Raw genomic sequence first — 22,533 nt, forward strand, 5'->3', positions numbered from 1 at the left:
TTAATTCAAGATGTTTCTGTGCAGAAGACTGTCTTTTGTGAGCTGAGCTAACTATATGATAAGCCATCGTGACATGCCTTCATAGAAATGCCCTGTATGGATGCCTGCAGGCTCCCAAGACTGCAGAGACTATAATGCAGAAAGGCCCAAAGAGTGGTACTTTGCTACTCTAAGCAGGCTGGTGAAAAGCAGAGGCTGGGCGCTGTGATGAAGCATCAGCAGAAACAGAGGCCAGGAGAAGCTCTACTCTTCCTGAAGGAGGTGGAGGATGGGACAGGACCTGTTTGAGCCCTGCTCAGAAACCTCTCTGACTCCAGGACCTCAGAGAGGCTCTTCTTTTCAGCCTCTCTTCCCCTATAAGCACCCTCTCCTTTCCTTGTTTCTTCACACTGCATCTCCTCAGCAACACTCTTTACTTAGGCAGGAGCCTCACAGTTAAGGCAAGGCCCTGTCCTTTTTCATGCTCTCTCTTCTGTCTCTCCTGGCAAAATACCCCTGGAAATGTACTGGAGAATACTGTGCAAAACCACCAGACTCTGCCTCAAGTATATAGTGGTAACTTTCCCCCTAAAATTAACTGAGAGGGTTCCCGAATTAATTCCAGCTACATCACCAAACACAACACTCAGCACTACCTTGCAGTGATGATACCAGGCGAAGGCATCTCTCCACTGGCAGAGCCGTTTGCATCCCTTCTGTCTGCACCCACGCTGCTGAGAGGCTCTCTGAGAGGCCTCTGGCTTTCCAGCCCCATCCCTAAGTATTCTCCTTGAGCAAACTGAACGAAACACAACATTGCAAAGATGAAAAGGCCCAAATGACGATGACGGGAATTGGAAGATGTCACATTCATGGCACTGCAGCCTTACCCACTAAACCGCCATAGACAGCTTGAGCTCACTACCAAACATGCACTGCAGGGAACTGCAGTCCCTCACCACTCTTCAGAAAGGAAACAAACCAAACCCACTTACCAACAAGGAAAAGAGGAAACATATTGTAGTCATTATAATCCCAACAGTGGACATGTTATCTGGCATATTTCCAACTCAGACATTTAAAAATGTAGTTAGTTTACCTTAAGTGTCCTATTTTCCCCGATTTCCCTTTTCCACTCTATTTAAGCCTATATAGCATCTCCTGAGATAAGCCTGCCTGCGGGTTGGCTGTATACCACTCCTTCCCTCTATTGTCTTTCTGAGATGAGATGGAAGTCTCCGATGTCACGTCTTGGAAGGCTGTGACCAGGCTCTCTTGGCTTGGTTTGTGGGAAGGGGAAGATTAGGAACTGAAGAAGGACAGCCTCTCCCACTGCGGGAGGGAGGTCCTCTTCCTCACACTATAACCAATCCTCCCTGGCATTTTGTCATCAATACTGCTTAACTAAAGCTGGTTTTAGTAGCCCCTAAAGGCAGAGTCTGTTGACAGCTATAGACATCCCAAACACTTCAGACCTCTGTCACCATGCTTGGGTACAATCCCTGCAATAGCTAAACACAAACATTATGTTCTCCTAAGTACAAATTATAGCTTTCAGGAGCTGCAATTTTATTTTGGTTATAAACATACAAAGGTAACCTTTATGATGGGAGAGGAGGAGCCACACAAGAGACCACAGGCTGAGCCTCTGCTTTGCAGGGAACATTCCTGGGAGCACTTTGCTGCTTTGCCTCCAGCCAGTTCTGCTTCCCAAGCAGTTGTGCTTCCCAAGCAGTTGCATGGTATCAGGGCTGAAGCGAGAGCCAAAATGACTTGTGGTGACTGGGGCTGCTGGAGGGACCTGCTCAGACCCAGCAGTCCAGGAACTGAGACTCAGAAGGAGAGAGAAATGCACTCATACCGTGCTTCTTTAGCTACAGCTGGCACTATAGGTAGCCTACACATTCAGGACACAATTTTCCAGGCATGACTCGTGACTTGATTACCATCCTGAGTCCCTCCAGAATACATTGCAGCACTTCTGAACACATGTTCTCTGCTCAGAGCACCCCAGAGGTGCTCCCACCATCATCAGAGCAAGGTTCAGAGGTTTTCTTCCATTTCAAATTCCCCTGACCATTCCCTGCTCTGCAGGTGTCCCATCACTACCCAGCACCAAGCCTGTGACACCTGTCAAAGAAGCATGATGTCAGATTGCCCCTGCAAGCCCCTGAACGCCCCTAGGCATTTCAGTCCTCCTGTCAAGCCTGCTAACGTGTCCCTTCCCCATCACAAGTAATGGTGCATTCCTGGAAGCAAAAACTGCATTAGAAGTCTTCTTTACATGCGAGCTAAGAGCTTTCTTTGCCTCATACCATTTTTACTCATAAATATAATATCAAGGTGATCGTGTTCTTCTCAGACTACTCAGAGTGTTCTGTAAGTAAAACCTGCAATTGGCAATTTATCAGATGGAAAAATAAAAGCCACATTTGGTTTCTCCCTACATTTAAAAATGACCACGTGCAGTCTCTGAAGCAGACCGATCTTTTTAACAAGGTCATGAATAACAGCTGGGGGGGTGAACAAAACAACCCTGCACATGTTTTTCCTTCTACGCTGCTTTCTTACTGATGTTTTGCTCACTTTCTAAGCAAAGAGGAAGCCTCTCCTGTTCCCGTCACCCTGTGTTTATCCACATTCCAGCAGCCAGTGGCTGCTCCTCCGGGTGCTCTCCAAGGGCAAACAACTGGATCTCGCCACAACACATTTTTGAACTTGAGACATATCCAGCTCTGAGTGGGAGTGAGGTGGGAGCCCTGAGAGCAGAAATGATAGAGGCAGTGGATGGTGGGACACCATGAAATCTTTTGAAAGCGTTTATCCTGCAGGCTAAGACAAAAAGCACAACACACCCTTTGCCTAGTGAAAGGACTGAAAAATGCACCTTAGGAGGCACAGCCTCAGGAGTCAGAATAAATCCTCCCAGATGTCCCTGGTGACAAAGCAGCCCAATTTGATCAATACAGCAGCATTATTAACACTGCGCTACCTTACATGAGGATAGTCATATGTTCTTGCCTCTGCTGAGCTTGGGGGAAGGGGTGCTAACTCCCACAGCAATTCACAAGGGAAATGTCTCTCTCAAAATCATTAAGATTGCACAAAGAATCTCTTACCCATTTCCATGCAAGCTGCTTTTTTGGGAGAGCTCTGCTTCATTAGTATTGATCAAGCTCAGGTGGAATCCCAGAAATAGTGTGTGCTTTATGGTTTTCTCAAAAAGAAATTTTGTTTTTGACGACTTTAGGATGCCTATCTTCAGGCTTTTTTCTGCAGCCATGAAGACCCTTCCTTTTGGGGACTGGGTACAGACAAATAAATGTAGGTGGTTAACAACAGAAGGTAGGACTTTATGATTAGCAGATTTTGTAAAACGATTACGAGGATTCAAGCAGAAATAGTGGTAGTAAAAGGGTATATATCAGTGCTGCTCCTAAGCCCCAGCCCCACAGCCGGAGTCACCGCCTTTCTGTGTTTGGCTCTTGACAAACACAGTTACAGACAATCCTGGTGAGTAACTCAGGGAATTAGCAAGAGAATGGAAGGGGAAGAAAAAAACTCCTAACTAATCACCTGCTTAACCACGGCCAGCAAATATGAGAATTTTGTTAAAACTAGGTCCTGTGTGTGCCTCATGACAAGTTTAAAGAAGGATGGAGAGGTACCACCCCTATGCCAGGTGACTCAGTGTGGGAGAAAACATAGCAGAGAAGCTAAAGGCTGAGTGGTAAATACTGACAACATGGGAGGAAGGACTGATTGTAATAATAAACTCAAGACCAGCAAACAGCCTTTAAAACCAGGAGAAAGACCTTCTTACCCACAAAGAGAGGTGTGTCATCCATTGCTGGAAAGAAAAACTACCACAGAAATGCTGCATCAGCACCAGCCATCTTTCTCCAGCACTCGGCTGGGACGACACACCATCAAAAACGGGGAAAATGACAGATGCACTCCCCCTTCCACGAGGAAGAAATCCTGCCACGAATCCCCTCTGCCACCTCTCCACTAAAAAATACTGAGACTATCAAAGCCAAACCCTGCACCAGGGAGGTGAAATGCTGAGTTTGAGCACACCAGGCCACCTCCACACTGTGTCTGCTAAGCGTTTCTCACCAGGGAAGTGTGGTGCTGCTCCAGAGCTGCTGGCACCAAGTCCTCCCAGAAAGGGGTGCTGCAAAAGTGTCTAGACAGACTAAAATTAAAAAGAACAAATTATATGACGCTGCCCACTGTCTGCAAACCAGGGCCAGATTCTCCAAGGGAGGAGTAAATCGCTAGCACTGTAATCGTAACTAGTGCAGTCATCTTAATTTACACTGAGCAAGGATCTGGCCCAGAAAAATATTCCTGTCAAGTTTGCAGCCAAAAATTCCTCCGCTAGACCACATCCCACCAGTTAAACTGCTAGGGAAGACTATTGTAGAAAGAATTTAATTAAAATGGAGATCAGGGAGCTGGTATCCTTTTCAAGCTCTGCTCTCGACTTCCTCTCTCCGACAACTGAGCCCTTGGGTGTCCCAGTTTCCTAGCCTGTAAAATGGGCATGCTACATCTTCCCTGCTTTCTAAGGGCAATGGCTGTGAAGCATCTTACCTGTTCAAAGCCTAACCATCAAATCAAACAAGACATCTGAATGCTCTAAACTTCGGGGTTTGTATGAAAGGGTATGTATTTTTCGCTGCTGAAACAGCTCTGCCGTTGCTCTTGAAAAATTTGAGCTTCATAAAGGCAACTTGCAAGTTTTGCTTCCAAGACCGTAGATGTCAGGCCCTCTAACTTAGCAATGTACTGGGTGAGGATTTTTGCTGCTCCAGACTGCACAAATTTGCCGGCACAGGCCCTGGTACTGAAATAGAGGTAGGCACAGAGAGTACTGCTTTCCCACAATTTTCTCATCCATATTTTATTTCTGAACTTCAACTTTTGTACTGATTAACATCTGGATGGACAGTGGATTTTCTGCATACCCCTCTGTTTCTCAGCTCTTCCAGGAAATCATTAGATGGAAGAATACACCCAGTATGTAGACCACTGCAATCACACAATCAATCCATAAGGATGGTGCCACGTGATGGCTCATTGTAGCAGTTCCTTTCTTTGTTTCACTCCTTAATTTCCATTAAAACATTTGGCTTTTTACACACTGGTCTGCAGGACCATTAGCAAGAGCACATGGTTTAGGACCTGCTCCTTTACAGTCCTCATGTTCCCTGCAAAAACCCCTCACAGATACCCACAGCTTAAGAGCTTGGTGAATAAAGGGGAGAAAGACAACAGTACCTGTGAGAAGTTTTCACAGAGGCAGGACCAAGCAAAAACCAGCAGAGCCCTGATGCCTGCAGCCAGCTGTACACCTCCCTGCTATCTGGTGAGGCCCCGCTGTTTTGTTATAACTCTGACAGACCCTCAATGGGGCGATCAGCTTTCCTCCTGCACAGGAAGGAAAGGGAATCTCCCATCTTCTGAAACACCAGGAAAATATTCCTTTGCCGTGCGAGCAGCCCAAGCTGACTCAAAGGAGCGGAGATGGTTAAAAGCAGCACAGCAGACAAACACAGCAGGAAGGTCCAGAGCCGGGGTGACCCGCCAAGCGAACCGAAGAGCGCCTTGCAGTCCCCAGCAGCTAACGCTCCACCCCGGCTCAGGCAGCTGCCGTTGCCTTATGCTGTCAGCTTTGGCAAATCCTCCTTCAAGGCAGTGGGGTCAGGGCGGCTGGGAGCCACCCTGCTCAAGGCCATCACAGCCACCCACCCCAGTGGGTGGTGGCCGAGAGGGGGACCCTCCCAGAGGGATGCTACGGGCAGGCTTGCTCCCGGCCCGCATCGGAGCGGCTCCCTTTGCTGGAGCAAACGGCAGAAGTGGGCTGGGTGGGCACCGAAATTTGAGGGGCCTTTACCCTTTAAACGTGATCCAGGTTAAATGTCCACCTTACATCCATCAGACACAAAACCTGTGGTCTTCAACTAACTAACCAGCATATAGATACTGTTTCCTGAACAAAGGACAGCAACCCTGCTCTTCCCAATACTAATACCACCATGTGATTTTCAACCCTGCAGTTGTATTTGTATTTTTAGGCTCTTCAGAATGTTGAGATCTTCCACAACTCACTGTCAATAGCCAGCACTCAGAACTAGCTACCATCAAGTCAAGTCATCAGCATCAATTTGACTTCATCCCATTTAAATTTTCATCTGATTCATTAAACAAACAAACAAAAATTTGGCATCAATTTTTTTGTTTCCGTTTACTCTGATGGATTGCAGCCCTCACTATAAAAACATGCTTAATAAAAACAAATCAGAAAACTAAGGAAACTGATAAAAAGCTTTCATTATGAAGAAAAGCAGGGAAAAGGGCTTAAGGAGGAAATGCTAAATTTTTTTGTGATGCCAGCAGAGAGAGGCAGTATATAAAGAAAACTACGCAGGGGTGGGAAATAAATCCTTGAGATTGAATTTGGGAAAAGACAAATTAATGCATTTACGGAAGAAACAGCAACACAGCATGCACGCTCAATACAAAGCAGAGATCCAGTAAGGCTGAAAAGAGACCTAGAACAGATAAGACACAGAGAAGACCAATACAGCTTCGAGGACACATCCTCAGCATCTGATATACAGGAAAATTGGAAGGAACAGAGAGATGGAAAGTATGACAAAATTGAAAGGGACATGCACATTTATTACTATTTATCACGTCTGTTCCACAGTCAGTGTTATAATCTCCAGTCAATGAGCAGGGGTCTCCTTTCACATTTAGATAAAAATCCTTGAAAGAATTAATATGGATAAAGATGGGAAAAAGCGTCACAGACCATGCAGCTATGAACAGGGTGAACCCAAACACAGCAATGGACTTGCTCATGGAGAAGAGACAGAATATGGCAGGGGTGGAATTAGACTCAGGTAGGAGAGAGAACAGGCTGTTAGATATTCCTCCTCTAAATTAGGTTTTAGCACATGTTTCCAAGGAAAGCAGGGCCTCATGCTAGGTGGATTTCAAATGAGACTGGAAAGCACCACTGAGGCAAACAGTAAGAAATGGCACCCAGGTAGAAGAATTTCATGATCTAACAGTGCTAATTTCTGAGCTTCTTTGTTTCTGGACCAGATCTGCTTATATGCACAGTTTATTGTTGCTAGATGAAGGCAGTGACCAAAAATGCCTTTTTGTCATGTGCAGCCAGCTCCTGAACCTCATTTGCCTTCAAAATTAGCCAGTAAGACCCCCCTTGCTAAACACAAGGTCTTCCCTGACCCTTCTCTAACCTTAATGGCCCAGCTGCAGTCAGAATGTGGCCCCACACCCTCGACATGACATGACATGACATGACATGGACTCACTTTTGATTCTAGTCAGCACAGAAGGAAGCCCCCACCTCCACAAAACTGGTCTCTCCTCCGAGACACATTTCCAACCTGACACACAGTACGTGTGTGATGGATTCTCAAAATAAAACATGTCTGGCCGCTCGTATGTGCACATACAGGGACCTTTCATGACTCACCTTTACACTACAGCTTTCTGACATCATTAAAACAGAGCCAAAGGTCTCTAAGAGGACTTACTTACAAAAGCAGATTTTAAGGTCAAAAGGGCCATTCTGATAATTTAGTCTGACCCCTGGACAACACAGCCCACTGAATTACACAAAGGGTTCCTTTAGACCCTCATTTACACCCACTTTCAGGTCGGTTTCCACTGCTGGATATGAAAGCCTGAGGGTGAATCAGAATGGGATCCTTCCTTCTTCCCATGGACTGAGACTGTTCAGAAACTGTGCTCATCTGTCTTCATTTCACAGATGGGTATTACTGTCCTGGGGGAAGTAATGCCCACACCAGACATCATCCTACTTTGCAGTGTTGGGGAAAGAACATTTAGCACATAGAAACATCTTCTCATTCCCTCCCACCCCCACATTTTCTTCATTTGGAAAACCAAAGAAAACAAATCATGCTACATCCTTTGTTTTATAGAGGGCAGCTCAGGACCTCCCAATCTTTCATGGAAAGAAAATTTCTTTCCGGTACAGTTTCCATTATTTATTAGCTGAAGAGAAGGGGTAGAAATAGTATTTATAGGATGCCTAAGGCCATGCTCACTATAAAACAGAAATAAGCCAATATAGCTAGAGCACAACTTAGTGGCCTATTGTGCAACATTTTAAAAAATGTACTCTCTCATTATGGCACTTGAGAATATCTCCTCCCCTCAACACCAGTGGAAATACATTTATGAGAGCCATAGAGCAGCAATATTGTTTTAACCAAATCATTAAAATGGGTGTACTGTTTTCTGCCCACATCCTGATATTTATTCCACATCCTGACAAGACCTGGGATTTGTATAAACCATTCTGCAAGGTGTCAAGTGATTTCATGGACACAGAGGCTAGTGTAAATCTGTGTAATGCCACTGTGACTTTGGCAGATCTGCACCAGTTTGCATTACACCAGGATCTGACTCAGGACCCATCTGAAATCCTCAACATGATGTGGGTACTTCCCATTTACAAAGAGAAAAAGCATTCAGAACTGAATGACAAAGATTTCCTTGATGTTTTCCACTTAAGGAAACTGAAAGGAGACAGAAATTCCCCCCTTATACCACAGTGCACAACATCTGACCAGAGATGCAGCTTGCTCAGACAGAACACTGACTGAATTACGAGGTCTTGTAGCTGGTATAGCTCTCACTGCACGACAATAATCCATGCAAGACAGTCCCAGTGAGGACAATTCTTTAACCTAGGACATCCACTCTGTGTCCAGCTCAACAGACACTCAAGACATGGAGTTCAGCATTTTCAAGATGTCACATGTGCTGAAGGTATTTGGGAGTAAGAGCCCACCCATGCCTTGTTTCCCTTGCTTTACCTCAAAAGTGTTCTTTGAAGAAATGTAACATGAATTTCTCATGTTGGAAAAAGAGATCCCAATGCAGCCTTTGTAGGGCTCTGTGCACCTACTGGTATTCTCAGCTCCGAGAAACTATGCTGGAAAGTCACTCACTTACCAAGTCCTTCACACCAGAAAGTAACTCTGCACTGGCATTCTTCCGTTCTCCCTCAAACAACTGGAGCTTATTCACGTTTTAAACAAACCAACAAAGCTCAGGAAGCCCAAGATGAGCTAGGTACTCTCAGTAAACAGGATTTAAACTGAGTACCCTGAAACTCATTTGCCAGCATCCAAGAAAGATTAATAAAGGAGTCACTCCTGGAAAACACAAAATTGTCTTGAGTGAGGAGAAAATCAGGGCTGCCTGAAGAGAGAGCATGAGCTTCGCAGCCTGTTCAGAAGTACAATGTGGTGTGGTGCCACGGGACCAGGCCATTCTAGAGGCATGCAAACTGAGCAGAGCAAGGCCCCTGCATTACCTTCTTTAACCCCCAAATCACCGCAGCTCCTGAGACACTGATTCAAGCAAACATCTTCCATCCAGGGAAGCACAGGCTGAAATCTGTGTCTGGAAGGTTTCATCCTGTAATCAGTGGAAGAAACAGCAAAGCTCTTCCTGACCTTAATTGTACAATCAAACACCAAAACACTCATTCCTTACAGAAAAAAACTCCAAAGATTAAACCAGGCCCTCCCATTTTCAAACGTCGTAGACAATAATCTTTCTTTTCGCTTTAAAAACACCCGAGAGCTAAGGGATGTGCCAACAAGTCTATGCTGGTTTCCTGCAGTATACAGTAGGAACATACCCCAGGTGACATCCACTTACCCTGAAATTCTCAAACCTGCAAGAGAAGCACCTTACAAGCTCTTTCACTGGGTCACATCTTTCTTCCAAGATATTGGAGACCTTCCTCTGGTCTGATCAGACAGAAACACTCCTTACTCTCACTATTTGACTGCAATCCCCACTGCTCTTTCACATGTTTCTTAAAGCCCCAACTCTCAGAGGCTTCTGGTTACATCAGAAACACCTTTCTCAGCACCAAAACCAAGCTCCTGGTTTCCTTGATTGTGCAGGAAAGCCTACAAACATGACTTTACACTATCCCAAAAGATCAGAAATGAAACAGAAGGAACACGCACCTTCCTAAGAACCTGACGTACAGCAACCTTCGGGTGTTCACAACCACTGCAATGTGCTGGCACAGCTTATGGGGAGGGCTGTGACACCACCAGAGTGAACTGGGACTGCACTGATGGAGACAGAAAAGAGCTATTTTGACCAAACTGCTTATATTCTCAAGCCAGTCAGTCCAGTGCTCTTTGCTTCCCCCTTATTATTTTAAAATGCAGAAAAATTTTAAAATCAAAAATAAAAGCAAGAGACACCGAAGTTCATGAGGGAGGTTTCTTTTCACTGGCACTGATTTTCCATTGAGCAGCAAATGCAGCCTCTCCACTGTCCACGTGTCGGAAACAAAGCCACTTCTGGCCTGATGCTTTCCATATGAAACATCAGATCCCATCTTTCTTCTCCCCTCTCCCTTCCTCCTTTCCATACTTTATTACTCACACAGCAGCTGTAGTAGCTTGCAGATGAGTGGAATGTTTTCTTCAGTGCAGCATAAATTTTCCAGGCTGATAGGGGAGGCCAGAAGAAAGAAAAGAAAGAAAACAAACCCCAAACCAGGATTATTTTGTACTTTTCACAAGCTCAAAGCAGGCAGCAAGGTCTTAAGGGGCTGGCACCCTTCAAACTGCTGTGCAGCCACAGGAAAAGGACAAAGTCCCCGAGCTGCTCGCGTCACCCTGCACCCTGGGATGTGGGGCACCTCAGACCCAGTGGTAGGCCAGAGGTGCCAAGGGAGGGTCAGTGCACTGACTCCTCACTCCTCACCAACACAGCAGCACAGCACCTCGCTGGCAGCAGCTGAGCAGAGAGAGGAGTGACCAGCAGTTGTGAGGAGCCAAGGAAAATCTGTGATTGCACCACTCTTGTGCATCTCGTACATCAACAGGCCTTGCCAGAGCCTGGACTACAGGGAGGGAGAGCAGGCACTCAGGTTAGAGTGTATCCACACACTGCTTGCAGCAGCACATTGGGTTGTGGCTGCAGTTCTCAAAAGATGCAAGAGTCACAGGATGCAGAGACTCTAGATACCTTTTACTATCCAAACTGCTAATAGCTGGGAAAAATTAATGGAGTTTCAGGGGCGCAAGCCCTGAAATAGAAGGCTAAAATTGACAAAAAAGCCAAAGATGTTAGCCAAATCAAGTCTCACACTGAAAACAGGGCCAGGCTCTCAGAAAATCTTCTTGAAAGTAGAACTGGTTGAAACAGTTCTACAAAACATTCTCCAAAAAAATTACATTTTTGTACACTCTAAAGTATTTTATTGGAATATATCGGGTTTGGATCCACCCGATATACTCCACTGAAATTTCACACATCCAAGATGCAATCTGGAAGGGCAGACCTGAATCAAGCAAAGCAGTGACTCAAATCCAGGTCTCTAACATCACACCTAAGAGTTGTGATGTGACCAGTGTCCATTCTGGGTGTAAAAAGCAAGCAGACAAGAGCACCTCTCATCCCTCCTACTCTTCCACCCACTGAACATTTTTCACCGTGGCCTTTGCTCGCTGGAACCTTTGTTTTCCATCCAGCCCTGGTGGAGAATAAAGGCAGGCGATTAACAGCAGTCCCCTATTTCACCCTACCAGCACAAAGCAATCCAGCACAATGCTGATTCCCCTCCTGGGCTGGAGTGAAGACAAGTCAGCAGAAATTGCAAATGTTTACAAACCCAAGAACTGTCCTTATGCCTGAGAGTGAACTTTGCCCACTTGAGAGTCAGGATTAAAACCAAATGCCTAGCAGCATAGTAGCCTATTAGTAGTGAAAGCATTTTAAAAATCTAATTTACTTGTCATACTGCTATGCATTTTCCTCACTGCACAGTCTAAACAAACAGTCATTTTCACTTTGATTTCCAGTCACTTCAGTTGCATGGGAAGAATGCTGCCGCACAAGAGCTGCAAAGGCAGCAGGTGGGCAAGACAATCTTGTCCAAAAAAATACAAAACCTGTTTCCAGGGATTTTTTAATTACATAAATTGAGATACTTCCATTGATTGCAGTTTCCGTCAGAACATGTTGGTTTACAAAGGTCCATCACGGTCAGACATCAACCCTATGCTAGTGTCCCTTTAAAACCGACCTTGGGAGGCTGAAGGTTTAAGGGCAGGATTTGTACATCAGGACAGTAATTGGAATATCTCAGAAGAGCCTCTCACAAGCTAGCATCCTTCTCCATCAATCACACTGTGTCCCAAGCTCGCCTGTATCACTGCCTACTTCTCTATCCCTTGCAGAGTAGGAGCTGTTGACCCCCACCCATGATTTAAAGCCCAGCTCTGCACTCAGGTCCACAATGCTGGGAAATAACCAATAGGATTAGGACATGTGAGACATGGTCTATAAGCATCATGTTCAAAACCATTATGACACTTAAATAAGTATGCCTACTGGACCTTCAGCAAGCACCAATACGCAGTCTGTGCATAAATGACTCAGACTCTTTAGTGTACTTTGTAAAGTATACCACATGCATCTTAATAGTTCTCCACACAGTAACACATGTAATGAATACACAGTTGGACTGAGAGGAAATGCTCTGGATTGGAAAAGATTCTTCATGTGTAAGAACAGGGAGAGGATGGGTACCTGCTCTAAAAGGATTAAGAGCATCAAAGCAGCTTAATATATCAGAGCATATATACTAAACCTTTCAAACAACAAAATTCCCATGCCTTCTTGCCCAACCTTCTGACACCTAACTCCAACATCTTTTACAAACATAGAGAAGGGGTCAAATTAGTGCTATGCACAAATTGTCTCAAAGACATCACAGACCTCTGGGAAGGGGGATTTAAGCTTACCTTTCGGGTCCTTAATTTTTTTGGAGAGGCAATGCCGCACCCCGCCGAGGGCTCCCTGCACAGGAGCTGTCCTGTGCTTTCAGCACCTGCTGGCTGGTGTGGCAGGATTTGGGCCAGCAGCTTCAGAGGGGCTGGCTGTCCGGCCCCCCACAGCCTAGCGCAACCCTCTCCCGCCCCAGCCCCGCAATCCCCTAACGCAAATCCTCACAGCAGCCCTACAAGAACAGAAGAGCTGCCAACTCATCTTCCAGCTGAAGAACTGAGAAGCCAAGGTTTGGTGTCCTGATCAAATCCAAGACATCTAACTATCTTTGAGTATAAAGGCTGAAACTATTTCTTCTAAGAAGGGAAATGAGAGGTGAACCCTCCTCTCGCAGGCAGCCAGACCACCTGAACAGCCAGGCAGCCTTCCTCACCAGCTGGGCCCAGAGCAGGGGTGGCAAATACAGCCTGGCAAACGCAGTGATATGCAAGTTTTTTTTTTTGACATACACACCTATCTCTGTACTGCCAGCTCTCAAAATGCCACAATAGTGGCGTTTTATTAATGCTGCTGGAATCGAGTCAGTGTTGGAAACCCCAGGTTTTTTATTTTTGAGAATAAAAGACAATAAAACAAATTGTCAGTGGCTCAGAAGCAAGGAAAGTAAAAAGAACGTAAAATTAAAAAAGAAAAAGTCTGTGATTTTAAAGACAATCTCAGTGTCTTTGGAATCAGGCACATGAGTTTTTAAGTGGCAATGCTGAGAAGGAGACACAGCCAAGAGGACCAAAGTCAGGCACTCAAAACATGTGTAGCACCTATCAAAACTGAAGCCAATGGAAGAAAACTTGGACAGTCCCAAATACAACAGCATCAAGCTGGGGAAAACATCTACATAACATGTATACTCCAAACATGCTCTCTGCACAGGAAAGTTTAGCAGGAGGGGAAGCTCTTTCCCCAGCAGGTTCAGTTTTTTTGTTTGCTACCGAATCAGCTGAACGCTGCAGTTCAAGTGAATCCAGATTCGTTTGGACCAAGGCAGAAGCAGCCATAGTACAAAGAGGACCTGTGGGGAAAAGAAATGCGGCAATTCAGGTGGGTGATTCCTGCAACTTGAGCCTGAAAGACACCACAAAAATGGCACTCCCAACTCCTGAATGTTGCTGGGAGTTTGGAGGGGGCATTGTAGATGAATACATAAGGGAATGGGCAGGAGGTACTTCAGAGTCCAAGGAAACAGAAAGGAAAGTAAGAGGGACTCAGCACCATTCTTGAAAACACCTTTATTAACTCTTCAGAATTCAAGTTTACCAACAAAAAGGAAAACCACCACCAATTACAATACTTGTGAATAAGTTTTTATGAGGTTCTGAGTGTGGTGATCAAAAGCCTACAATTTTTCTCCCCCTCTGAAAAATGTGACAAACTTGATAGGAGATGAAGTGTACAATTACTCCATTGCTTAATGTACTGCACACCAATGCTGCTTAGCCAGTGAGCTAAATCCCTTTGTTTTATAAGGACAATTGCAATCAAGGTTGTTCATATGCAGCTAGAGAGTCAAACAGAAGCAGCTTCCTTCTCACTCCCCAATAACGTGTTTCCCAATGCAGAATGGAGAAGCAACACACTGGAAATTTCTCAGTGGAGACTCATTTGACAAGGCCTCAAAAAATATGACAATATCCAGAAGATACCATTTGCCTCCACCCTGGAGAGCCCAAGTGTGAAATTACTATGTGGAACTGAAGACCTTCAAAATCACCTGACACAAGTCACAGACATAATCAGATATTTAAGACCTCCAACATGGATTGTGGGGCTCTACATTTCCCTAATGCCAAGAAATAATCACTTATAACAACAGATTCTGTAATTAAGGAATCATGAAACAATAGAGACAGCAGTTTCCAGTTTGTCTTTTCTCTCTTTCTTCATCTCTTTCTGTAAGGTGATAGGAGCATGCTTTCAGCACATTGAGCAAGTAGAGAGCCTGCAGGTATAAATGGACTAGCGCTTACAGTCTGAAATACACTGCATTACACATGTGGCTGTTCTTGGAAGTCAACCATTTCTACAAGTTATTCTCAAGAGGCATGATGTACTATAAGCACTTAAGAAATGTGTTACACTGTGACTGGAACCAAGATGAAATAGCAATATTAAAAGAGATGGTTTAGTTTATGTAGTGTCCAACTATGCCATTAAACTAGAACAATGGAGACGATGGGGAGGCAGGAATGTTCTCCAGTGTGATTTATTCCTTTCCAGTAGCAGTGGAAATTTTTCCTATAGGCCTGAAAATGACCCTGTCTGCCAAAGAGAAGTCAGCATTAAGATGTAAGAGTTCTGCTAGATTAGTCACCTCAGGATACTCTGCTCTCACACAGCACAGGGATCTCAAAGCACGTTGCCAGAATGGGTCAAAACTCAGCCTCCCAGACCCACAAAGACCATGTCTTAGCATCGTTGCTGTCAATCATTTCAAAAAGCGGGAAACTGAGACTTGAAGACTTGATTAAAAATATGCAAAGAAGGCTCTACGACAGAGTCAAGAGCAAAACAAAGGCTTCCTTGATCCTACGCTTTACAGGAAACAAGCATCTCCCTTGGAAGGACCATTGTTTGCTGCAGCTGAGAGCAATCAGGTCAGCCAAGGCAAGAGGAAATGTTATTCAGCAATGGTTATCAGGCAAATGATATAATGCTATTTCCACTTCTGCCAGCCAATTAGACCTCTTCTGCCCAATGATACACGTGGGAAAGGCTGGCTCCTTTAGAATAAGCCAAGGTTTGGCAGCTAAGTCCTGCTGATTTTATACACCTGCATCAGCTACACATGTGGTCATCCTGTGCATCTACCTGCTCTTTGTGCTCCTGTGCTCTGAAATTATGGAAATTGCCATGCTAGAGGCTGCCCTACGGCGCACACCAAATATGAAGAGAGCTCCAAAATGTCTCCTGATCAGATCCCTTCTCCACACAAGGAAGGTGAGTCCAGAGTCCTCCAAGGGGCCTATGAAGAAGGACAATAGGGATGGTTTGAAATGTTCCCCCTAAGACACATACCTGACTACAAAAGATGCGTTCTGCACACTGATCTTTTAATGACCCCCCCAAATGACATTGTGAAGGCCCAGCAGGCAGAACAGACCAAAACCCCATGTCCATCCCTTTCCAATTCCCAGCCCTGCTCTCCCCCTCTTTGCAGTCTAGCACACTGAGAGTGTGACCACGTGCAGCTGCACGGGCTACGCTCTTCACAGTTGCCCCCCCCAAAAACAGCCTCCTACCCACTTCCTTCCTCTGCAGAGTAACAAGGCACTCTTCAGCCTCATGCTGTCTCTCCCAGCAGTCTGGTTCCAATCTTGGGGATGCCACATCAGACAGCTACCCCTGAGCAACAGCATATGTGGCCAGAGGTCCTCCCGCTGCACCGCAGCAGCCACACAGGTGCTGAAATCTCCCTTCCACCCTGGTCCTGAACTGCAGAGTCAGCTCACAGGGACAGAGCAATTAGGACGGTTCAGTCAGAGCCAGGATGAAGCACCAGGCAGAAATACACAGATGCCGAGATACCAGCCAGCTGATGTACAGCGAACGCCTCATTTTCCAATGCGCAGAGCCCACCTCTTCCTTTAATCTCTCTCACTGCCGTGGCGGCTCAATGCTGCGGGGAAAGCTAAACAAAGACTAAACAAAGTTCTCTCTCTCCTGTTGAAGTTGTGCTATGAATTACTCATTAGATCCTGACCTCCCCACTCCAAGAAAAAACTCTCCTGACCTCAAAAGTGTTTTGCCTGAAAGAGTATACCAAAAGCTGACATAGCACAGCTAAGCTTTTGCTGCCTAAAAACCAAGCCCTTACTTCCCAACACATGTTTTAAAGTAATGTGAAACATCATGGATTCTGTTCCAGCTTCCACTTCAGGTATTTCCACTTTTACAAAGTAAACTATGTCCAGGGTGGAGTAAGGGGCTGTTTGTATTTTTTCCTCCTAAAAAAAAAAGCCCCTACACAAAACAATTACAATCTCTTCCTTCGGAAAATCTGTTTGTTTTGTACGTATTGCTGGGTTGCTCTCATTTAACTTCAATGCTAATTGTCAAAAGCATAGATACCAAACTCGCTCACATTTCCCTTGCGGTGGGAAGGGAAAAAGGGAGAGCTCAGCTGATCAGCAAGCTTTTAACAACCCGCCTATGCTGTCAGTGCCCTCTGTGAGCGATGAGCGTTTCACAATCGGAAATATGAGCAACTGCCCCAGCTGCGTAGTTCTCAGCCAGCAGCTACAAAAGTGTGGTCCAGACTCAGGAGAAACGGAAGACAGGACTGTGACAACACCTTCAACCCAAGGCGTGCTCTGGTTTTCAGTGGGGCAAGCGCATCTTTTATGGTATGCCAGTAGACACCATTTCCAGGAGCAGGAACTGGCACGGACTAACCTGTCCACATCAAACACTAATAGCTGCTAATCTCAACACAACTGGAGCTCACAGTGTGATACGGAAGCCAGCTCTTGACCCACACAACTACTTCCCCCTTTTAAGAGACCGAAGTAATCTCCTGGGGTGCTGATTTGCTGCTAGGAAGAGCAGTGCTCTGGAGCCTCTGTGGAGCTCGGCTGTGGCACCAGAGCTCTTCATGGGAGCCGAGGCAAGATCCATTCAAACGTTTTCACTCAAAATTAAAGCTGCTGCTTCCCAGTTCTGACGCTTCCCAGAGGAATCAGGTCCTGCCCTGTCAGCTCTCTTCCCTGGCGTCTCAGCTGCAGCCCAACAGATTGAAGGGATACCTTTAGAAACACACACACACATGCACACACACGCCCCGTGTCCCAAAGTTGCTATGTTTTGCCTAAAATAAATAAATCCTCAAGACCTGACTTCATTTGCAAGTGATTCAGAAGAATGAAATTGGGGTCTCTGTGTCAGTGGGTCTGCCAAGCCTGTGTGACAGCGTGCTCTGTATGGCCAGATTCAGTTGCTCTCACCACTGATAGATCAGTTTTGCTGCCTGTTGTTTGCAAGGAGAGTCCAGGCAGCAACAGGGGAATTAACAACTGTAAATACAGGATGTATTATGAAACATCAGGCACTGGTTGGAGGATTTGAGGGGAAATAAGGGAAAATGTAATCAATTATTTTCAACTACTCTTTTCAAACATATGTGAAGAATCAGTGGGGTTTAACCAGGAGAGTGCGAGTTTAAATTTCACAACAGTGAGCTTGGGTAGGTACATTTTACTGTATAAAACAAACTACTGCTCTTCCACGCATAAAAGAAGGCAGCAGGAGACAGAGTATCACACACAGTATTGCCTAAAGCATGCTGGCTATGTCAACAGATTATCTCGCTTTGGACTGTCTGGACTGTTACTAATATGCAACTGAATACGCAACTGATTCAACAACAATGATGCTATGAAATTAATTTTTAAAATGAAATTATATTAACCTCTTCAGTTTAATTAGCATGTTAGAAACAGAAAAGGAAAGCAGATGTGACCATCACGGATGTGCGAGATGAATATTAATAACAAAAAGCATCCCCTCCCCCTCAAAGGATAAAGCAAAGTTGGATCAGTCATTTTGCAAATTAAATCCTGAATGTGTTCGTACTGTAGCTGTCAGTAAACCTCTCCTGTGTGTGCATATACATACACAAAGCTGCGGCCAAAACAATCTTACTAGGGTAAACCCTTTAAAGATCCAGCCCCCGTCCAGCTGGATGACAATGCTACAGCCTGAGTGCTCCCCTGAAGCCCTACCATGCACATTTCTCCCCACACACACTTCTAAGGAAAAATTAAATGAACATTGCAAGCTGTCACCTACTGGAGACCTAACACACACTACCCTTACGCTAGCCAAGACTAAGGTGAATGTTGGCAAGATGAAATCCAGTGGCCCATTATTCTTATACCTATAGTGCCACGAGTCCATGCGCTGCATTAGCACCACATGTCATCCCAGCCACACTCCACTATTCCTAACCACCGGCGGATTTTTTTTTTTTTTTTTTCTTTTAAAGAGACACTAGTTTCCAGAATTTTGCCTGGCGTATCACCTCTGCTGGAAAATCACATCAAGAAACAGGATTGCCTCACAGTGCCCTGCCGTAATGTGGAATCCTGTCTTTCCTTTTCCCTCAGAATCCCAGCTGATAACTATTTATAGATCAATGCATTTGGGCTCATAGTTCATTTTATACAACTCTTCTCTGTAACCTACTCTTCCCCTTGATCTTATTTATTCACGCCACCAGTCATCATTTTAATGCATTTGTAACACTTGATTTCCATCTTTATCCTAATTCTGTATGCATATTACCCCTACAGTGCCTCAAAACACACTGGTTTACTGGAACCAGCCTAAGGCGTCATTGTTTTAAGATACAGCAAGAAGTGTGTGTTTCTCCCCACCTTCAAAAAAAAAAAAAAAAAAAAATTAAAAAAAAACAAGGTAAGTGAACCTCCCTGGTTACAGAATTTAGCCTAAAAGCTTTTGATAGTGCTTCCACACATCTGCCCACTCCCCATCTCTGATTTAGGCTACGATTTTTATTGACATATACTAATTACCTGAAAATAAGAATGATCTATTCTGTTTCCACCAGCTGCCAGTTGTCAGCACTGGCTGGAAGTGATCAGCCTTGTTTAAAAGAACAACATCAACAACAAAAATCTAAGCTCAAAAATAAAATAAAAACAGTAGTCATCATAAAAACAAAACCCCAAAGAATGCCACCGGATCTCAGGTGCTGCCTGGCGTGCTCAGAAAGGTCTGAAGGCAGACAGATTTGAATGGACTGCTGTTTGTCATGGCAAAAAATACAGAAATTTAAAGGTCTACCCACGCGGAGAAAAAAAAAGAAAAAAAAAAAAGAACCACCAAAAAAAATACCAACCCTGAATCATAGAATAAAAATAAAATAAAGTCAGAAATGCAGCCCCAATGCATCGACTGTCTGCGCTTAAGAGATTTACAGGAGTAATTTAAATGATTCACCTGCTGCCAGTTTTCCTCCAAGGATGGCAAAGCTGAGAAGTAGCCGGTGTCGTGGACAAGCTGGAGTTCCTGGAATATACTATAACTAGCCAAGACATCCATGCTGCTGCTGAGCAAGACCCTTTCTTTCTGCTTTTGTGTGTGTTTGTTTGCTCGGGTGGGGGGTTGTTTTTGATCATAAAAAAAAAAAAAAAAAAAGGAGGAGGAAAATCAACCAATGATAGATCCAGCGTCCCCTTGGCTTTGTTTTGTTTCAGTCACACTTTAAAAAAAAAAAAAAAGAGAGAGAGAGAGAGAGAGAGAGAGAATCAGCGCGGAGGGACGGCAAGGGCCGGGGGCCGGGCCGAGGAGGACGAGCGGCGCCGGCGCGCACCGAGCACCCCGCGGCCGCCGCACCGGGGCACGTCCCCGCCGCCGCCGCGCAGCCCCGCGCCGCGGCCATGCGCGCTCGTGCCCGCCCTCCCCACCCCCTCCCCTCTTTATTTTCGGGAGAACACATCCCCCGGCCCCCCACACCCCCTCCCTCCTCCCCGTTTTCCTCTCACCCTCCCTCGGCAAACCCGGCCCCCCCCCCCCCGCAGCCGCCGCCGCCGCCTCACGGCCGCCCCGCCCCGCCCCTGGCCCCCCTCAGCGCGCAGCCGCGCGGCCCACTCAGGCAGCGCGTGACCATGTAAGGTAAACGGCGGGGCGGGAGGGGCGGGGCCGAGGCCCGCCTGAAGTCACTGCCGCCCAATGGCGGCGCCGCTAGGCGCACGGGGGGCGGTGCCGGGCCGCCGGCGGCGGCGCCGATTGGCCAGAAACGCGGCTCCCACCTCCTCCCCCGCGGCCCGCGGGGCGGCGCGCGGCGAGCTATTTTTAGGGTGCTATATAAGGCGGCGGGCGGGCGCGCGGCAGTGGTAGAGCGCGGCGCGGTGAGGGGCGGCGCGGGTGTTTGCGATGTGGCCCGGCCGTAGCCGCCGGTTTCGGCGGGCAGAGAGACGCGCTCAGAGCGGCAGGGTGGCCGTCCCTCGCCCCGCTGCCGGCCGCGGCGCTGCCCCGCCGGGGCGCGGGCGCTGGAGGGGCCGGGGAAGGGGCCGCGCACTCGTTGCCTGCCGAGCAGCCTGCCGTTCCCGCGCTGTGTGCGGCCGTGCACGGCTCTCCCTTCACTAGCGCTCGAGTCCTCAGGGCCTGAGGGTGGCCAGGCCGAGAAAACGCTTTTTTTTTTTTCCCCCCTCCATCAGTCATAGATGGCCCGGAAAAGATGCGCCGGTAGATGAGGGTGTTGGAAGGAGGCTGAGTTGGAATATACCCTGAGCAGGAGCAGCCAGCCTAGGCAGCATGTGCTCCGTTCCTGTGTTCAGCGACCACAGCAACCCAGCTTCTGAGGCACGGGCAGTGCTGAGTGCTAATCCAGCCAGGCTATCTCCAGAAACGCTCATGTGCTTATTAAGGCATCTTTGGTGGTATTTAACCAGGCTTAGCTGTGAGCTGAGCCCTCTTTGAGCGCTGGTTTGGGTTGGCTAATAGGCTGTTTGACCTTAAATGGTTAGCGTAGTGCAGAGCTTCCCCAGAATTGCTCTGGGTCTTGGCACGGTTGCGTTTCTGCTTTTGGAAGGATTGCAGAACTGAGTGTGCTTATTTAAAGATGATGAGGGGAGAGTTCAGTAATAGAAGAAACATGTTCTCTTTGTTGCTCTTGAATCCAGAGGGCCCTGCAGTCCCACCAGTTGCATTGCCAGGGCTGTATGTAGCTACCAGGCTGGTGGATGAATGTCCCCCTGGTGCCTTTCTGCTCTGGGTGGTTGGCTGTGTGAGTTGGACTGGGTATTAGGGCAAGCAGATGCTGCCCAGGGATGTTAAACTATCTGGTTTTAGAGCAGTTGCATCACACTTCTCATGCTTTAAATGACTAAGATGTCTCTACTCGCTGTTGTCTTCCTGCAACCAGATGAGAGTGCCTGGGCCAGGGCTCAGCTGGTGTAAATTGGTGCAATGCCACTAGTACACACATGTGTCTCATCCCAGGTGTCCCACTGATGTGAAAGTATGAGGCAGCAGAACTCATCAGTGCTAATTAGTTCATGGTATGTTTTCTTTCTTGGTGATGAAGACAAATTGCCTTTTCTAAGACTGAGTCCATGTTCACGATTTTGAAAGCTGTGTTTGAAGAACGCTGCTCAGAATACATCTCCAAGAAAGTCCAGATAATGTCTGCACCAGCCCCAAATTCTTACAGGTGCTGGCAAGCAACACAGCTGTAACTTCAGAATAAAGCAGAGTAAACACCACACTGGAGTTTGAGAAATCAAAATCCAGAGGGAAAGGGGGAAAAGAAGCTGTTGCTGGAGGAGCTGCAGTAATCAGGAGAGACTGGACATAGGCAGTTTTCTCAACTAAATGGTCTCACCTCTGCATAAATGCTTTTTGTTTGGGTGCTTGCATTGCAGGAGCAGCAGGATGGCTGGTAGGAGCCATTGCTCAGGCTTTGACCTGGAGGCTGTGGGTCTGGGCGCTCCATGGGCAGCGTACCTGAAGCTAGCTGTCTCCTGCGAGCTGCTTGTGGAAACGGTGCCTGTTTCCCGGCCTTCACCGAGGGAGCTGTAGGTTGTCTTCAAACAGGACCGTCTCTGGCACCTTTAGCTTAGAAAAGCTAAGTGTGAGGCTGGATGTGAATAATAAGCTGCTCTTTCTCATAAATATACCCATAAATGTGTAAATGTA

At 46.4% G+C, this 22,533-nt stretch overlaps 1 protein-coding gene across 2 annotated transcripts in view; it reads right to left on the minus strand.

Annotated features, from left to right (window-relative positions):
• Positions 1-20,246, minus strand: part of KLF7 (Kruppel like factor 7) — a 64,421-nt gene extending 44,175 nt beyond the window's left edge. For both annotated transcript variants that reach the window (XM_033010906.2, XM_033010907.2), the window contains exon 1: positions 19,834-20,246. In XM_033010906.2, coding sequence (XP_032866797.1) covers positions 19,834-19,935 — 102 coding nt within the window. In that variant the 5' untranslated portion in view covers positions 19,936-20,246. The remainder of the gene's footprint in view (positions 1-19,833) is intronic.
• Positions 20,247-22,533: the final 2,287 nt, after the last annotated feature.

Source organism: Tyto alba, unplaced genomic scaffold (genome assembly GCF_018691265.1).
Source record: "Tyto alba isolate M040663 unplaced genomic scaffold, T.alba_DEE_v4.0 Super-Scaffold_7, whole genome shotgun sequence".
In the NCBI taxonomy this organism is placed as follows: Eukaryota; Metazoa; Chordata; class Aves; order Strigiformes; family Tytonidae; genus Tyto; species Tyto alba.